This window comes from Neovison vison, chromosome 12 (genome assembly GCF_020171115.1).
Source record: "Neovison vison isolate M4711 chromosome 12, ASM_NN_V1, whole genome shotgun sequence".
Taxonomy (NCBI): domain Eukaryota; kingdom Metazoa; phylum Chordata; class Mammalia; order Carnivora; family Mustelidae; genus Neogale; species Neogale vison.
Window position 1 is genome coordinate 69,644,847 of NC_058102.1, and position 17,801 is coordinate 69,662,647.

Genomic DNA, 17,801 nt, shown 5'->3' on the forward strand with positions numbered 1-17,801 from the left:
TTTTTTTCTAGGTAAAACAATTTCAGTTGACATTATTTAACCTATTTGTATGAAATGAGAGTTTAACATAAGAGGAATACATAATGATATGATAGAATATAATTTTCATACACTAAAATATTGATCAATTTATATTCCATACACGATGAACATTTATTTTGGACTTTGCTAGTTACATGTACCTGTGAACCCAGAAAACCAATTTTGTGGAATTTAACTTCTGTAATGCTAGGAGGTAAGAAAATTAATGAACAACTCGCTACATGTTTAAACTTATAAAAACAGGTATTCTGTAACTTTCACTGAATTTATAAAGGGGTAAAAATTTTAAAGTAAACCATCATTCAGCTAATGCTTATGTCTGTTTCACCAGTGGAAGATCGTACACACTGCTTCCTGATTGTACAAATTTGACACACACCGATAAAACAATGAATTCTATTTTAAGTCCTTTTGGAGGGATTAAAAGCTGAATTTCTGTAGTTTGATTATAGTACAAATATCTCATTCCAAAACCTGATTTATAGGTTAAAGAAAGAAGTTGGTATACAGTACTTCACTTTACTTTAGAGGAATTAAGATTTCATTCAAATCCATTCCCAGGTCCAAGAGACTGGGGAAAGTTTGGGTTTTGTCTTCTTTTTGCTTGTCTTGTATAACCAGACTGCTTGATTTCCCTTATAGAAGAGATACTCAGAAAACATGATTACAATATTTATAACTTTAATATAAAATACAAGGAACATTATCGAAAACATTTGTCAACATACTGCCTACTACTAAATCATACCACTAACATTTTATTAATTTGCATTATTTGTAACTTTAAAAAAAAACTTAAAAAGAGGAAAGAAAACTGAGATTTTGCCTAATGTGGTAAAGTGTTGCAAATGGAACAGGGCTTCTTATACTTAATATGCATATGAATGGACTAGGCCTCTTATTCAAATCCAGATTCTAGTCAGAGGGTTCAGTTTGGGACCTGATCCTCCATTTTTAACAGGCTCTCAGGTGATGCTGATTTTGATACATGGACCATACTTGGGGTAGAAAGACAAAAGAAGACAGTAAAAAGGAGTTGTCTGTTATTCTGACAATGTTGCCCTCTATTTAAGAGCCTGAAATAGCTGTGTCTTCTTTCTTGTATAGTTGCTATCTAAGAAGTACTAGTTTATTCAGTGTTTGACATTAATGCTTTAATATACCACAGCATTCATAATAATCAGAAGATTACCTGGATTCCTTTTAAAGTAGATTTTGTAGGTTTTATACAGTTTTGGGGGAGGGTTGGGAAAGTAAATGTAGTATGTATGATATGGAAGTGGATTAATTTAAAATTGCTTTGTAGACATTTATGTAAATCATCTAATTAAAATATAGAGTAATGTAAAGGAATACTTGTAGTTCTTTATTTCCTCTAATGCTCAGCTTTTCTTAAAAGCTATTTTATTTATATTTTTATAGAATTTATTTTGCTAAACTATAACTTAGATATTTTAGTTTCTGATCTTTGATTTCTTTTTATTTTATGGACTTGTTGATTTGCCTTTCAAAAGTTTATTCATCTTCTTCTGTTGAAATTAATTTGATATTTGCATGCTTTTGGAAGACTTTAAAGAGCTGTTCCAAGTAATTGTGGAGATTGTGATAAATACAAATTTTCATAAATTTTACATTGCCAGTTTTTGTGAAAATTTGAAGCCCTATTTTCTGCAGAGTATTTTGTTACTTATCTGCTATTATTTCTTTGTTTTTTGAGCAAAACTAAATATGCATACTCTTGTTGAATTTTATCAGCAGTTACTTGTTTCATACCCTAAGTTTTAGTCTTGAGCATGAACTTAAAACCAAAACACCAAAAAGAATTATTTATATTAAGGTTGGTAGGAAAAAAAAATTCATTTAGAAGGAACAGACAATAAGTGTTTTTTTTTTTAATTAAGGTTTTATTTATTTATTTATTTATTTATTTTTTTAAAGATTTTATTTACTTATTTGACAGACAGAGATCATAGAGAGAGAGGAGGAAGCAGGCTCCCTGCTGAGCAGAGAGCCCGATGTGGGGCTAGATCCCAGGACCCTGGGATCATGTCCCGAGCTGAAGGCAGAGGCTTTAACCCACTGAGCCACCCAGGCGCCCCAAGATTTTATTTATTTGATAGCACACAAGTAGGGGGAGCAGAAGGCAGAGAGAGAGGGAGAAGCAGTCTTCCCGCTGAGCAGGGAACTGGATGTGGGGCTCAGTCCCATCATGACCAGAGCCTAAGGCAGATGCTTAACTGACTGAGCCCAAACTTTGGGGGAGCACAAGTGGTATCTGTTGGAGTTTTCTTTTTTTTTCTTATGACCCTTTAAAAATGCAAAAATCAGTCTTAGCTTTTGGCCAGTACAAAAAAATAGGCTGTGGCTACATTTGGCCTGTGGGCTGTAGTGTGCTGATTCCTGATTCTCTGGGGAACTGTACTGTTTGATTAGATGCTAGAAGTTAGGTGAGACTTTTGACTTAAATTTTATAGGCTAACAGTAGTAATTTTAAAGTAAAAGTTACATATTCTATGAAAGGGAAAAAATAGTTTTACTCTAGTACTTTTTAAGATAGGTTTGCAGAATATATATTTTATGAAATTACTTTGTAATTTTAAAAAGGCCATTATATGGGCTAGAATATAGTGAATTACATATTTTTTTACAATATTTTAGTCCACATCTGAAAAGTCAGAGTAATTTTATTTTCTGCTAGTATGCTTTAGGTGGCCCCTATGTTCCAAGTATATAAAGACCTTACCTACTTCACATTTATCTGGGTAGTTTAGTAATTGCCAGATTTTTCTGGCCTCATTGGGCAGTGCATGCAGTGTTGACAAAGACTGTTGAAACCAAAACATTGACACCATGGTAATCAGCTGTGTGTTTTCCAGTCTGCTAAAATCAGAATTGGTGAGGGTTCAGGAAAGTGGATGACAGAAGCAGAATTCTAAGCATATCTGCTACTCCTAATTCAGCTTTTTTATTTTCTGGAGGTCTCAGTTTGAGCATTATGTGAAAATTAGTTTTACAAATTTAAAAATGTTGAGTGATTAATTTCCTGGTTTTTGTTAATTTCTAGCTACTTAAAATTAGGTGTTAGAAGACCTCTATTACATTGTTTTGAAGCAAACCAAATAATAAAACCTACTTATGTGCCATACTTCTGTTGGTTAGTAGTTGAGTTGATGTACAGGAGATAAATATTTTGAACTTTAGCTTTTTTATGAGTTAAAAATAAAACAGTAACTGAGCACCTGCTGTGTGCGGCAAGCATGACCTCCCAAGTTAGCGGTAGTGCTGCAGTTCAGTGTACCTGACATGAGCTGTGGTTTGGCAAGGTTTCTTGAGAAATTCACCAATACAGAGTTCTTTTAAAGAATGCATCTAGTATCTCCCATTCCTGTCTCCCAAGAAAAGGCTAGTAGTCTTGTATCTGCCTATATTGAAGTTTTGGAAGTGTTACTTCCTTGAAAGTGTTTTCAAGAATATTTTTTGTAATAGGCTTCTCAGTAGGAACTCGTTTAGAGTGAAATTGTTTAGTGAAAGCATTATAGGCACCAGAACGTTGTATGGTGCTATTTGCTGACCATTTCTTTTCTGGTATGGAATGCCCTATTTCCTTAGTCTCATAAGTATGTTTTCACATAATAGCTGAGCTGAAATTATTGTCAGATCTCTTGATTTAAAAACAATTTACACATATGAACTTGTACACTTTTGTTCCTAAATATTTTCAGTTCTGAAAATTTAGTAAGTGATGTTTGAAAATGAATATATGTGGCAATAAGCCATATTCTCAAGAATAAATCAGAGTGCCAGTTAAGAGCTCAGCAGCTGGCTAAGAGGGTATTGAAAATCTGTTTCAGCTATACCTTGTCTTCAAAAATAACCTACACATTTTAGAGTATGAAACCAGTGTTCTTCGGTAGTGCCAGTGGCTGAAGGTGCAAACAAGGATAAATAATGTTCTCTTGATGTCGTATGACTTTTAAAGCATATTATCAAGAAATGAGAAGTAATTTAAGTCTGAGAAAATATAGTAAATAACTGACTCTTTAAAATCTAATATAATTTCCTCTTAGTAAAAATAAGAAATGACCAGAGTCACTCTGGAAGAACGATTTCTCAGTGTTAATTATCTTAGCTACTCAGGTCCTAATGCTGAATTCTTGGTGGTGGGTAGTAATCGCTTCTTTTTAATTATTGGCCTCTAGTTCTCTCTCTGCATTGCTGGAAACAAAAATCATATATTCTGTACTGGTGATGGGGATGCACACAACACTTAAAAAGTAGACCCATTCAAACTGATTTTAGAAACAAATTACAATCAAAATTTGCTTCTCCTACTAAATTGGTGGAGGACCAAAACCCTGTCCTCTGCCCCTAGCATGTTTTACTACTTCTCTTACTGACCTTGTAACTTTTTTAAAAATAGGAATAAGAGTTTACATTCTTAAAAAATATGAGCTTTTACCTGGTTTGTTTTATTTGTGTGTGTGTGTATGTGTGTATACACACATATTAAGTGTGTGTGTATATATGTATTTTTTAATTTCTTGCATTGATTTTTTTAATTGAAAGAGTCATTTATGAAAATATCTTAATATCTTAAATGCCATCTCATACTTTACATCTTACATGTTATTTAATGAGTTAAATTATTTATCTTATGTAATGAGAATTTCTAAAATATAATTTTTTAAGGACTTAAAAATAAACCCTTTCCTCTTGAGAATGATAAATACAAAATACTAAAAATTTGTATACAGGCACAAGTGGGTATCTAACTTGAAGTAACAATGTATTTAATAATTTCAGAAAATGGTTAGAAATCTTTATTTTGTAGTTGACTTAGCTAGCTGGCTAGCTAGTTGAGTAAATTGATTCCAAAAAAAAGAGATGTAGTTTTTTTTGGGCTAATACTAATTTTTATTAGATAGCCAAATAGAAATATATCACTGGATGGTTATAAATAACTTGAGATGTACATTTTAACATGTAAACAACATACTTATATGCCTATTAACTGAAACTTAATTTTATGAATTTTAAAGTTTTACTTCAAAGGTAAGCTGCTGAACTCTACTGAAGCAGTACTTAATATATTCTTGAGATTTATAAAACTTAATATGCCCTAAAGAATTGATGTGCTTTTTTTCCCCCTTAACTATTATTAAACTCAATGAATATGTGATGAACTTCGACATGCAAAAATTGAACCTTAACAATTGGTTTACTTCAGTTAATATTTAAATGGCTAATTCTCTGTGCCTGATTAAATTTAAAACTACAAACCATATTTTTTATATATATTAGCTTTCCTAGGTACTGAGCCCATTTTGTCACATTTGGTTCATAAAAGGACTAATGTTACCAATACCAGAGAGTTAAAATATGCCAATTCCCATATTAAGTAATACGTTTTAAAAATTAAAAACAGATTAGGCTTAAAATTAAATGTATAATAAAATATACCAGCCTTTCTAAATACTTACATTTTCTTTTAGAAGAATAAACACAATTATTAATCTTTGAAATTAATCAGTACATGTAGATTAATATTTGTGTGTATTTATCTTTAGATGTAAGCTTCAACTTTTGGTGGTATGTTTTCTTAGACAAACTAGGAGCACAGTTAACTGATTACTATGTCCCCTTTGGCTACTGCTTACTTTTCTGGAATGGAAAAGACATTAAAAACTTCATGTCCATATGGCCATATATGATTGTGTTTGTCGTCATAGCTTTCTTACTATGGCATTAAGCAAATGTCCCTTTTCTCCCTTTAGAGTATTTAAATTAGAATAGAAGGTATAAAGCCATTGTAATTGGATCCTGTTCTAAAAATTATTTTTAAGACTTCTTTCAAATAAGAAAACAAAATGCATTACTACTATTTTGTGTGTGTACTTTAAGCAATTCATGGTGTTTTCATATTATGGTAAATAGCCCTGATATAGCATTTTTATTTAAATAATATAGCTGTCCACCCACAAAAATTCCTTCCAGTCTCAGCTCCACTTGTGGGCTCTAAAAATTGACTGGACTGTGTTTTAATTGAATATAGAACTCAAGATTCCAGTCTCTTGACCCAGCTTTATTTTGAGATATTGTGTGTGTGTGTGTGTGTGTGTGTGTGTGTTTGTGTGTTTGTGTTTTAACTTTAAACATCCCTTTTGTGCCATTTTTTTCCCTCATTCCCCAGGTAGGGGAGGGTGAGAGAGGTAGGGCTGCTTATTTTTCCTAAATCAAATAATTTAAATCTAACTTCAGGTTAAGCTTTGATTAATTCCATGATTAACAAACTAAAATGTTTGCATTAATTGATCCACAGATGCTAATATATGTGCTTAGGTTTTTCATAATCTCCCCTAATTGCTAATTAAAACTTTTTAAAAATTCTAATTCCATTATAAGAAATGATTTTAAAGAACAAACCAGGATTCAAGCCCATATTTTAAAGCTTCATCCCCAGTTTTATTCAGACAATCTGATGTCTGTTTTAAAAAGAAATTCTCAAGTAAAGGTCACAATTTCAAACTTCTTACACAAGGCTGTCCCAATAAATTAACATTACCAATGAAACAGACTTTAAAGAAGTTGTGTTTTACAATGCAGAGAGTGGAGGATGCTTTTTATACATTGGTGAGAGAGATCCGACAATACAGATTGAAAAAAATCAACAAAGAAGAAAAGACTCCTGGCTGTGTGAAAATTAAAAAATGCATTGTAATGTAATCTGGTAAGTTCAGCATATTAATTTTGGCAGAAAGCAGATGTCTTTCCAAGGTAACAAAGTAGCAACCACTTTAGAACTACCTAGGTATGGGGTTCTTTATTAAAAGATAAGAAATTGGTAGTTTGTTTCTATAATTAGTTCACTTATTTTTAATCTCATGTGTATAAATTATAATTGATGGAGTTTCGATAGCTGTAGACTACATTTGTCATTGGGTGTAGAAAAAAAAGAAAGGAAACTGCATGGAGTAGTAAGGTTGAACGGTCCAGAAGGTGGGGAAGGGCCCACTCTTAAAATGAATTCTTTCTTTTGGACATTCTGCAAGCAAATACTTGTTCTGCCTGTGTTCTCTAACTCAGTGGCATCAGCATCACTTTTTTACCCAAAAAAACCTGGAGCTCTTGGGATGACTCTGACTTCCCTCTTTTGCACTCCCATTGGGAGGCAACCACAAATTCCTTTGATGTTACATTTTGACTTTTATCACATTGTTAGTTCAGGTTCCTATCATCTCTTGCTGGGACTGTTATATCCTCTTATTTGGTTTACCTGTTGATACCTTTATTCACAGTGCAGCTGGAGAGATACAATTAAAAGAAATATCATTTCCTTTTCTTTACATTCAGTCACTAACTTTCTGTTACCTATGGAATAAAATCTCAAACTTCATAGTATGTTATAGATGTCTTTTTTTTAACATCTTCCTACCCTTCTAGCCTTTGGGCTTATCTCTAAAAAGTCCTTGAAGTTTTCTTTTGTTGGTTGGTTTTGTTGTTGTTGTTGTTGTTTGTTTGTTTTTTGTTTTTGTTTTTGGGGGTTTTTTTTGTTGGTTTGGTTTGGTTTGGTTTGGTTCTTACATAAATAAACACCATGTTATTTCTTGCCTTCCTTGAGTCTTGGCTGTTGCTCTTGGTTGGAATGCCAGTACCTTTATCCATAGTCTTAATAATTAGCTAACATTTTTTTCATGATTCTTTATTCTCCAAGAATCTTTCTTTATAGCCCTAGACCTAGGCATAGTGCCCTTCCTGTGTATTCCCAATATACTGTTCTTAACTGTTATATGCTTGCCATGTTAAATTGAAATAATCTCTTTTATGTTTGATTCCTATACAGCGGAATCGTAGCCAGAATCATGTATTTTCAATCTTTGCGTGACGATGGCCTAACATGTGCTACCTGGCACATGGTAGCTGCCCATTTGAATATATTGAGTGGAATTCTCAAGTTTCCTTAAGATTTATTTCTTTTAGAGAGTGTGCCGCATGCACTTTGGTGGGAGAGAGAGACTTTATGCTTGGCATGGAAGCCTGACATGGGGCTCCGTTTCATGACCCGAGCTCAAATCAAGAGTTGGACTCTTAACTGACTCTTTTTTTTAAGATTTTATTTATTTTTTTGACAGAGAGAACACACAAGTAGGCGGAGCGGCAGGCAGAGGGAGAGAGAGAAGCAGGCTCTTTGCTGAGCAAGGAGTCCGATGCGGGACTCGATCCTAGGACTCTGGGATCATGATCTGAGCCAAAGGCAGCCACTTAACCGACTGAGCCACCCAGGTGTCCCTCTTTTTTTTTTTTTTTTTTTTTAAAGATTTTATTTATTTATTTGACAGAGAGAGATCACAAGTAGGCAGAGAGGCAGACAGAGAGAGAGAGGAGGAAGCAGGCTTCCCGCTGAGCAGAGAGCCCGATGCGGGACTCGATCCCAGGACCCTGAGATCATGACCTGAGCCGAAGGCAGCGGCTTAACCCACTGAGCCACCCAGGAGCCCCTCCCAGGTGTCCCTCTTATCTGACTCTTAACTCTTAACTGACTGGAGCCACCCAGGTGCCCCAGTATTCCTTTACCAACCAACTCATATTAAATTTGGTCTTGCTCAAAAAAGATTTCACTCAGTAGTTTTTATTATGTGGATTTAAAGTCTAAAGTAATCAGTGTATCTCCCAAAAGCATAAAATGTACTGAATAATAGGTTCAGTCCCAAAAGACAGATGCTATACTAATCAGCTAACCTCAGAAGAATAAATAAAGCATGACTGGCATTAATTTTTATTGAGATTTATGAACTCTTAATATTTTTTGAGTATCATTGTATAGAGCAATATCTTAATTTAGAAGTTCTGGTAAAATTTAATATTGCAATGCAATTTGAAAAGTTAAACATTTTTAATAGTAGCCATGACCAGATTTAGGTGATGGATTTTTTTAGTTTTCTCCTCCTATTTTCTTACTAGTAGGTGATTTTTAAAGTTTAGAATATTTAAGAATTTAGAATAAAGTAAGTTTTGCTCTTTAACTTTTTTTAAAAACAAAGGTAGAAGCACATAGTCTTCTAAGATTTCTTATTTGTGACTATGTAGTGCGAATGTCAAATTGGTGGGTATGATGAATTGAATCCTTGTTTCTTCTGGGCATGGATAGCATTTAAATTAAAAAGTGCACTTGGTAATACTTAAAATTTTAAATAAAAGTATTTTTTCAAAATTATTTTCACAGTAATAAATATATACAAATTAGTTTTTCTTAGTTCTAAAATGGCTGGGTTTCAGCAAAATTACTGGGATAATGTTTTTGTCTTTCATGTGTATATGAAAATGACTACTTCCCATATGGAAAAAAAGGAATTCAATGCCCTGTTTTTACTAGTTATAACCTATCCCTAATCATTGAAATTAATTTTTTTAAAAAGATTTTATTTATTTATTTGACAGAAATCACAAGTAGGCAGAGAGGCAGGCAGAGGGAGAAGGGGAAGCAGGCTCCCCGCTGAGCAGAGAGTCCGATGCAGGGCTTGATCCCAGGACCCTGAGATCATGACCTGAACTGAAGGCAGAGGCTTAACCCACTGAGCCAACCCGGCGCACCTGAAATTGTTTAATTTTAATAAGTTACATAAAAAAGAGTTCAGCATTGAGAAAGAATGCAATATTAACCTAAAGTATTTGTCAAAATCTTAGTGAAAGAAGGTAATGTTAACAATTCTGTTTTCATTGTCTCCTAAACACTTTTATCTTGTTTTCACCTTAGAATGTGTCTTCTCTATATCCGTATCATGGTTTTCATTTTATCTGCTTCACTATTTTATTATCATTGACATTTTTCTTTATTATAAAAACAGTTGAAGTGGAATAGACTACATAAGCTTGTGTGTGGGATCGAAAGAAATTTGTGAAGGGAGGGGGAGTTGGACTAGATCCTCTTTTAAGATTCCATTACCATTCTAAGGATTTTTGATTATAAATTAGTTGGGTTTGCTGAGTTATAAAATAAGTATTCTTTATTGTATCAGTGGAAGTTTCTCCTTTTTATATATTAAAAGGGCTAGCATGAAGGTTTTTCTATATTAGGTCTTGATTGTATTGCTGATAAACTACATTTTATCACTTTTTCTCTCCCCTTCCGGTAAAGGAAAGGCAGGTGTGTCTCAGTAATGAATATCAGAAAGTGGAGAAGATCAGTGAGTGCAGGTTGGGTGTTGTTGTTGTTGTTGTTTTTGTTTTGTTTTTTAAAGATTTTATTTATTCATTTGACAGATATCACAAGTAGGCAGAAAGGCAGGCAGAGAGAGGAAGGGAAGCAGGCTCCCTGCCACGCAGAGAGCCCAATATGGGGCTCAATCCCAGGACCCTGGGATCATGACCTGAGCCGAAAGCAGAGGCTTTAACCCACTGAGCCACCCAGGTGCCCCGAGGTTGGGTGTTTTATTGGGGACTTTTTTCACTAGACTTCACACAAAAATTCTGGGTTTTATCCTAGAACTATTTATTTACTTATTAAAAGCTTTTATTTTTTTCAAGATCTCTTTTGGGGGGGGAGGGGCAGTAGGAGAGAGAGATATCCTCAGGTAGACTCCCTGCTGAGAGGAGAGCTCAGTGTGGGAGTCATTTCTGGGACCCCAAGAGATGATGGCCTGAGCTGAAATCAAGAGTTGGATGCTTAACCGACTGAGCCATCCAGGCACCCCTTAGTGAGAGAGAGAGCACATGGGTGTGCAGGGGTGTGCTGGGGAAGGGCAGAGGGAGAGAATCTCAAGCATACTCTGCTCTCAGCATGGAGCTGGTAATGGGGCTTGATCTTGCGAGCCAGAATCAAGAATTGATTGCTTAACCGACTGAGCCACCCAGCACCCCCACAACTGTTTATTTAAACCTAAGCAAGCATGTCATTCCTACTCTGTGTTTCTTTAGAAATACTGATAATGTTCTGATTTTTAGATCTATTGTGAAAATTAGTTAAATGTAACTTGAATGAAAATGCCCTGAATTAATTTTATTATATTGAAATATTAATTGTAAATTATCTTAGTAACACAGTAAAGGAGAAATCCTATATCATTGTTAAATTTTTAAATTATGTTCAACATAATATAACTTAATGAATGTATTTTTATGAATATTTAACAGAAGTGGTTGAAATGAGAAAAAAAAACAATTTTCATTGTTCTTAAAGTGGTTCAATCTAGACAACCTTATTTACTGGGTAATTTGTTCTTAGGACTCCCTCTAGTGTCTCTGTTTAAAAGCATCATTAGGTTAACAGGCTTAAGAATAATTACTATTCTGTAGAACAGATTTTAAGATACATAGAGGATCATACTTTTTAAATTTTTTCTTGTTTTCTCCTTTTAAAAAAAATTTTTTTTTATATTTAATCTGCTTTTTAATGGGGTCATGACAGGAATTGACTTTTATAATCTTGTATAATTTCAGCATTGCAGGGTTAAAATCTCCAGTTCTGTTACCACTTTCAGAGTGCCATTTTCCACCTGAAAATTATTAGGTCAAAAATTATTCTGACTTGAAATCAGCCAGTACTTATTTATATACTTTGCTTTGATCATGAATAGATGTACCAAAATAACCAAATGGAAATTTCTTTGAAGAAATAGCATTTGCCTTTATATGGCAAACTCCTGGATACATACATAATATATTAAACAGAAACAAAAACAATAATAAGTAAAAGAGAATGTACTCCAAATTGGTGACTCTACCATCATTTAAATGATTTAACTCATTTCTCTACAAAATCTTCAAACTATCGTGTCTTATCTTAGAGCCACTTGAAGTTTCAGTATGTTAAGTATATGAGTTGAAACTAATGTCTTAATATATATTATTTGAAAACTGAAAGGATATTTGAATACTGTTTAATTCCTGGGGATTATTTACATCTAATGGATTTAAGTAAGTATTGAACCCAGAGCTCAAATATTGTTACTGAATATTTATGAAAGTAATATATACTTGCATGGCTTATGTCTAATATCTAGAAACTCTGGGATAATTAAGTGTAAATGTATATTTACACATAGAAAAACACAAAAATACATTTGGATTTTGGTGACCAAGGGTGCCAATATGGATAGATGAGTAGCAAAGTAAGTTCTAGGAAAAAGTTATTTGTTCAGCTTATTTATGTAAGATTGTGTACATTGATTGTCCTTGCCTTTTGTGAGAAATAGTGTTCCTATTTATGATATTGATGAAATAGTCAGGAAGAAGACATTGTAAGAATCCTAAAAGTCTGATACATATTCAGTTGCCTAAGGAGAGATGTAAAGTGTCCTTATTCTTTATCAGTATTAGAGTTTCCGGTAGTCATAGTCCTTTCTGTTATCTGTACACCTCAAGCCATCATATATACCCACATTTTAATACTTGTTATGTGTTTCAGGGTGTTGATGATGCCTTCTATACATTAGTTCGAGAAATTCGAAAACATAAAGAAAAGATGAGCAAAGACGGTAAAAAGAAGAAAAAGAAGTCAAAGACAAAGTGTATAATTATGTAAATACAATTTGTACTTTTTTCTTAAGGCATACTTAAGTAAAAGTGGTAATTTTTGTACATTACACTAAATTATTAGCATTTGTTTTAGCATTACCTAATTTTCTGCTCCATCCAAACTGTTAGCTTTTATCTTGAATGCTTATTTTAAAATGACAGTGGAAACTTTTTTTTCCTCTAAGTGCCAGTATTCCCTGAGTTTTGGTTTTTGAACTAGCAATGCCTGTGAAAAAGAAACTGAATACCTGAGATTTCTGTCTTGGGGTTTTTGGTGCATGCAGTTGATTACTTCCTATTTTTCTTACCAATTGTGAACTTTGGTGTGAAACAAATTAATGAAGCTTTTGAATCATCCCTATTCTGTGTTTTATCTAGTCATATACATGGATTAATTACTAATTATAACTTCAGTTGAGATTTCATGATGGGTTTTACTGAAACATTGAGGGAACATGAATTTATGGACTTCTTATAGATTCATCTTACAGGTATAATGTCCTATAGTTTCAGTCACCCTTAATGAATGTAAAGTTACACTGTTCACAAAGGTTTTCTCCATCTTTTCACTGCTATTTGTCATAGTCACACTCCCAAAAATACTATATTTTTTCTATAAAAAAGGAAAAAATGGAAAAAAAAATACAAGGCAATGGAAAATATTAAAAGGCATTTACTTTCCATATTAGATAAATTCCTCTAATACTCTGAATAGCTTTTCCTATTAAGGCAGACCCAGTATGTAATGAGGATTATAGCAACCATTTTGGGGCTATATTTACATGCTACTAAATTTTTGTATTAATTGAAAAAATTTTAACATGTATAAAAATTCCCATAGGAATTAAATATAGTCTCCCTGTGTCAGATTGCTCTTTCTTAGCATAACTTTAAATCTTTTCTTGATCTTCGGTCTTAGAAAATAGTTTTAATTCTGGTAGTGACATTAAAGATTATTTGGGCCAATTAGCTTTGGTAGATGTTAAAGAGACCAAGGTTGCAAGCCAGGCCTTGTGTGAACCTTTGAGCTTCATTAAGAGTTTCATGGTATGGACTGCATCCCTGTGGTCCCCAGTATTGCCGTGTGTTGGGTAGTGAAAAGTGGGAGCGAGGAGAGTTTGGATAAGATGCATCCTCACTATGTGGTAGTCCTGCGGACATATCAGGAACATCATTTTTGTTTAAAAAAAAAAAAAAACCACAATAGCATTTTTTTTAAAGCATTATTTCAAATAAGATTTTGGGGTAAGGAGTGGCAAGACTTTAATTTTTTTAAACGATGTGAAAAAGTTTCCAAATCTTTAGTATTGGTTAGTTTTCAACACTGGCTTAAGTAATATTTCATACACACTTTACAAGTATGGTCCATATTTAAGAATAACTAATGCTTAAATAATAAATTAATAACTGATTCTTTCAGTGCGTTTAAAATGTATTTTTAAATATCTGAAGTGAGATGGTGTGTTGAGGTGAAAATATCACTGGACTAAGAAGAAGGTGACTTAGATTCTAGTTACATGTCTTTTACAGCTTCAGTTTTGGGCAAATCATTTGCTATCCATTTCTTCATGTTAAAATAAGTCATCTCAAAGGCTATAGCTAGCATTACAACTATGTGATTTACATTCAGTTTACATAAGGATATATCTATTTGTCAGTGTCAGCACAATCTGTAACTTTTTACCTGTGTTTTACCTGTGTTTCAGCACCAGTCTTAGACAAAGTTGTGCAAGAGGTGAAGTTTATTTTTGAGTATCTGTTCTCCAGTAGCAGTACTCCTCTCCCTCCCATATTAGTGTCATCTTGCCTGCCTACCCTTCTATATGCCCCGTGACTTGATGCTTTTTCTTTTAATACTTCTAATTCCCCTAACCTCAAGATTTATTGCTGCTTTAGATATCTCCATGAAGGCTTCCCATCAAGTCACATTGGTCAGGCTCAACATAATCTGACAGTTACTGAGGTAGGGTTTGACCTAATAGCTAATTTTCAGGTGGTAGCTATAGTAATTTAATTTTGATCCTTTGAACATCATCTCTTTGCTACCTGGTCCACTAATGACTAAATAGGAAAAGTAGGAATTTTCATACCTGCTATGAAAAGACAGACCTTATCCAGTAGAATTTAATAAATTCGTAAATACTGAAGGATTTCCTTAGATAATCTAAAACTAGGACTAGCCCTGGAAACAGTGATACATTCCATTATTTTCGTAAGTAAAATCTTCTTACAATGAAAAATACTTTAAAACTTAATTCATAAAGCTTACTTTTTACTGGAATTCATATGTCCACCCAATATTTGAGTGCCTATTGGATGCCAGGTACTACACAAGGCACTGGGGATATTACGGTATTTGCAATGAGGGACATAATCGCCATTCTTAAGTAGTGCTGATATTTTAGAGAGCAGTCTGTAATATCTTAGTGAGGCATTTGGCACATGACCCAGATATAATATAATGCATATATTAGTTTTGCAAAGAAGTGATATGATCTCTAAGGTTTCTTCCAGTTCTAAAATAATTGTTTTGCTCTGATTCCAATAAAGCTGTTTAATCAAGCTACTTTATATAAATCACTTTCCTTCATTATTTTAAAGGAGTAAACTTAACTATAATGTTTTTTATTTGGGATAATTATGTGATTTTCTTGGGACAGTTGCAGTACACATTAAATCATATGTCAAATGATAACATTAAAATTCCCAAGTGTGTAATATTCTAGTTGGTCTCTGTATCATAATTAAAATAGACTTAAATATTGAATTCAAAAATAGTTTTATTTATCTGGGTATGAATAAACAGATGCCTGAACTAATTCACAGAAAAGGAAATTTCTGTGTAAAAATCAGTCCAATTTCTGAAATGCTATGCTAAACTACAGGTTTATGGAACATTATCTAGATAAGGTGTTAAGACTTTATATAGTACTTACTCTTGTTTCTATACAAGAGAAAGAAATGGCCATACTTCAGGAATTGCAGTGCATAACTGAGGGATTTTTAGGACTCTTCAATTTTTTGATGTAGCTGGGCAGCTTTTTTAGGCAGTGGTAATTATCCTTTATTATGTGAATTTTGAATGGCTTGACAAAAGGTTTGTTTTTGTAGAGATTTTAAAAGGGGAGCGATAATCCTAGAAAGAAATATTATGTAATTATTACGGCCTTAAAGATAAGAACCCTTGGAGTTGAAAAAATTGCTAAAATTACATAGTTTTAGACATTAACTGTTTGTGGAAGAATGTAGCAGAAGTATGTAGTATAATTTAAGTGAATATTCCCAATTAGGAATTCTAGGTTCTATTTTAACTGAGTCACACTGCATAGGAATTTAGAACCTAACTTATAGGTTATCAAAATCTTTGCCACCATTGCACAATTTTGTCCTAATATATATAGAAACTTCGTGAGGCATGTTCAGTTGCGGTTTGCACAAGTTCATCTCATTTGTGTTCAGTGACTTTTTTCTTCTAATCATATTTTTCCAAACAATACACATTGTTTTTTGGTAGGCAATAAAAACTGTCATTTCCATTGTTAAAAAGTAATTTCTTGATAACTGTATTAATGGTTTTTAAAAAAAGCCATCAGTTACTTTAAAACTGAATTTATATTTAATAACTTATGTGTTAGTATTGGGTAGCATGAAATCTGCATTGAAAAATTGAACAGCATACAACTGGTAGCTGTAAATTCCTTCATAAAATGAAAATTATTTCTTCCTAAAGATATATTTACATCAGTTCTTGAAGATTAGTCATTAACAAGATTAATAATTCTTTTAGTTTAATAGTTTTAAGTGCCTGTTTGGGATGATGATAGGCAATTTAGATGAATTTAGGAACAAAGTTCCTACTTGCAGAAATGTCCATTACAAAGGGTCCCCCTCCCCATAGTGCTAAATGGGTTATGTAATGTTTTATCCAAAAGTTTCCAATTCCACTGTCTTGTGTTTTCATGTTGAAAATACTTTTGCATTTTTCCTTTGAGTGCCAATTTCTTACTAGTACTATTTCTTAATGTAACATGTTTACCTGGAATGTATTTTAACTATTTTTGTATAGTGTAAACTGAAACATGCACATTTTGTACATTGTGCTTTTTTTTGTGGGACATATGCAGTGTGATCCAGTTGTTTTCCATCATTTGGTTGCGCTGACCTAGGAATGTTGGTCATATCAAACATTAAATTTAAAAATGACCATTCTTTTAATTAAAATTAACTTTTAAATGTTTATAGGAGTATGTGCTGTGAAGTGATCTGAAATTTGTAATATTTTTGTCATGAACTGTACTGCTCCTAATTATTGTAATGTAATAAAAATAGTTATGGTGACTATGATCGTGTGTACTTCTTGACAGAAATTTGAAACATTTGCCTCAAAGTTGATATGGAATCATTTATAAGCCATACTATATTAGTGAATCTTTTGCAGCTTATGTGTTAGATATATTCTTTATTATTTGTGAAAGGTGCTGTGAACATTATTTTATAGGTTTTAAGTGTTTGCTTAAAACCATTTTAGATTTAGGTCCATTACTGTGTTAACTTATTTAGAAGTAGATGTAAAACAGATCTGTCTTTATGATGAAAGAACAGATTAACATTATTTATTACTTCTTAATCAGTAAGGGTAATTGATACACAGGAGGTGATTTGTTTCAAGACTGAAAGGGAGCCAGCAGCAAAATTAGTAACGGAAGTTTTTTGTTTTTGGTTTATTTTTATGATTATTTATTTATTAATTTGAGAGAGAGAGAGAGAGAGAGAGAGAGATCACAAGTAGGCAGAGAGAGGGGGGAAAGCAAGCTCCCCGCTGAGCAGAGAGCCTGACACGGGGCTCAATCCCAGGACCCAGAGATCACGACCTGTACCGAAGGCAGAGGTTTAACCCACTGACCCACCCAGGCACCCCAATAACGGAAGTTATTTAATAGGTATGTATATAATGCCAGTTACTGGCAGCCTACTTCAAGATCAGAAATAATCTTACTCCATACATATCATTTCTATAACTGCACTTAAATCATTACCATGTGCTATTTGTTTTGCAGTGAACCTTGAATGTGTGCTGTTAATGTACCAAATACGTTCAAAAATAAGGTGGTACTCCTTCAAAAGTTACAGGAAATTAGTGGGCAAGAAATTATATTGCTTAGTTAAATGCATTAAATGTCATTCTTTTGTCAGTAAAATGGAGAAAGGGGCCTGGGAGTAATAGGTAAAAAAAAATTCAGTAAGTTGAA

General features: G+C 33.2%; 1 protein-coding gene across 4 annotated transcripts in view; it reads left to right on the plus strand.

Annotated features, from left to right (window-relative positions):
* Positions 1 to 16,896, plus strand: part of KRAS (KRAS proto-oncogene, GTPase) — a 49,956-nt gene extending 33,060 nt beyond the window's left edge. The window contains exons 5-7 of one of the 4 annotated variants that reach the window (XM_044228965.1): positions 6,646 to 6,761; position 11,484; positions 12,443 to 16,896. In XM_044228965.1, coding sequence (XP_044084900.1) covers positions 6,646 to 6,761; position 11,484; positions 12,443 to 12,559 — 234 coding nt within the window. In that variant the 3' untranslated portion in view covers positions 12,560 to 16,896. Of the gene's footprint in view, positions 1 to 6,645; positions 6,770 to 10,174; positions 10,295 to 11,483; positions 11,485 to 12,442 lie in introns of those variants that run through there. The other 3 variants (XM_044228964.1, XM_044228960.1, XM_044228962.1) reach the window with 3 other exon arrangements.
* Positions 16,897 to 17,801: the final 905 nt, after the last annotated feature.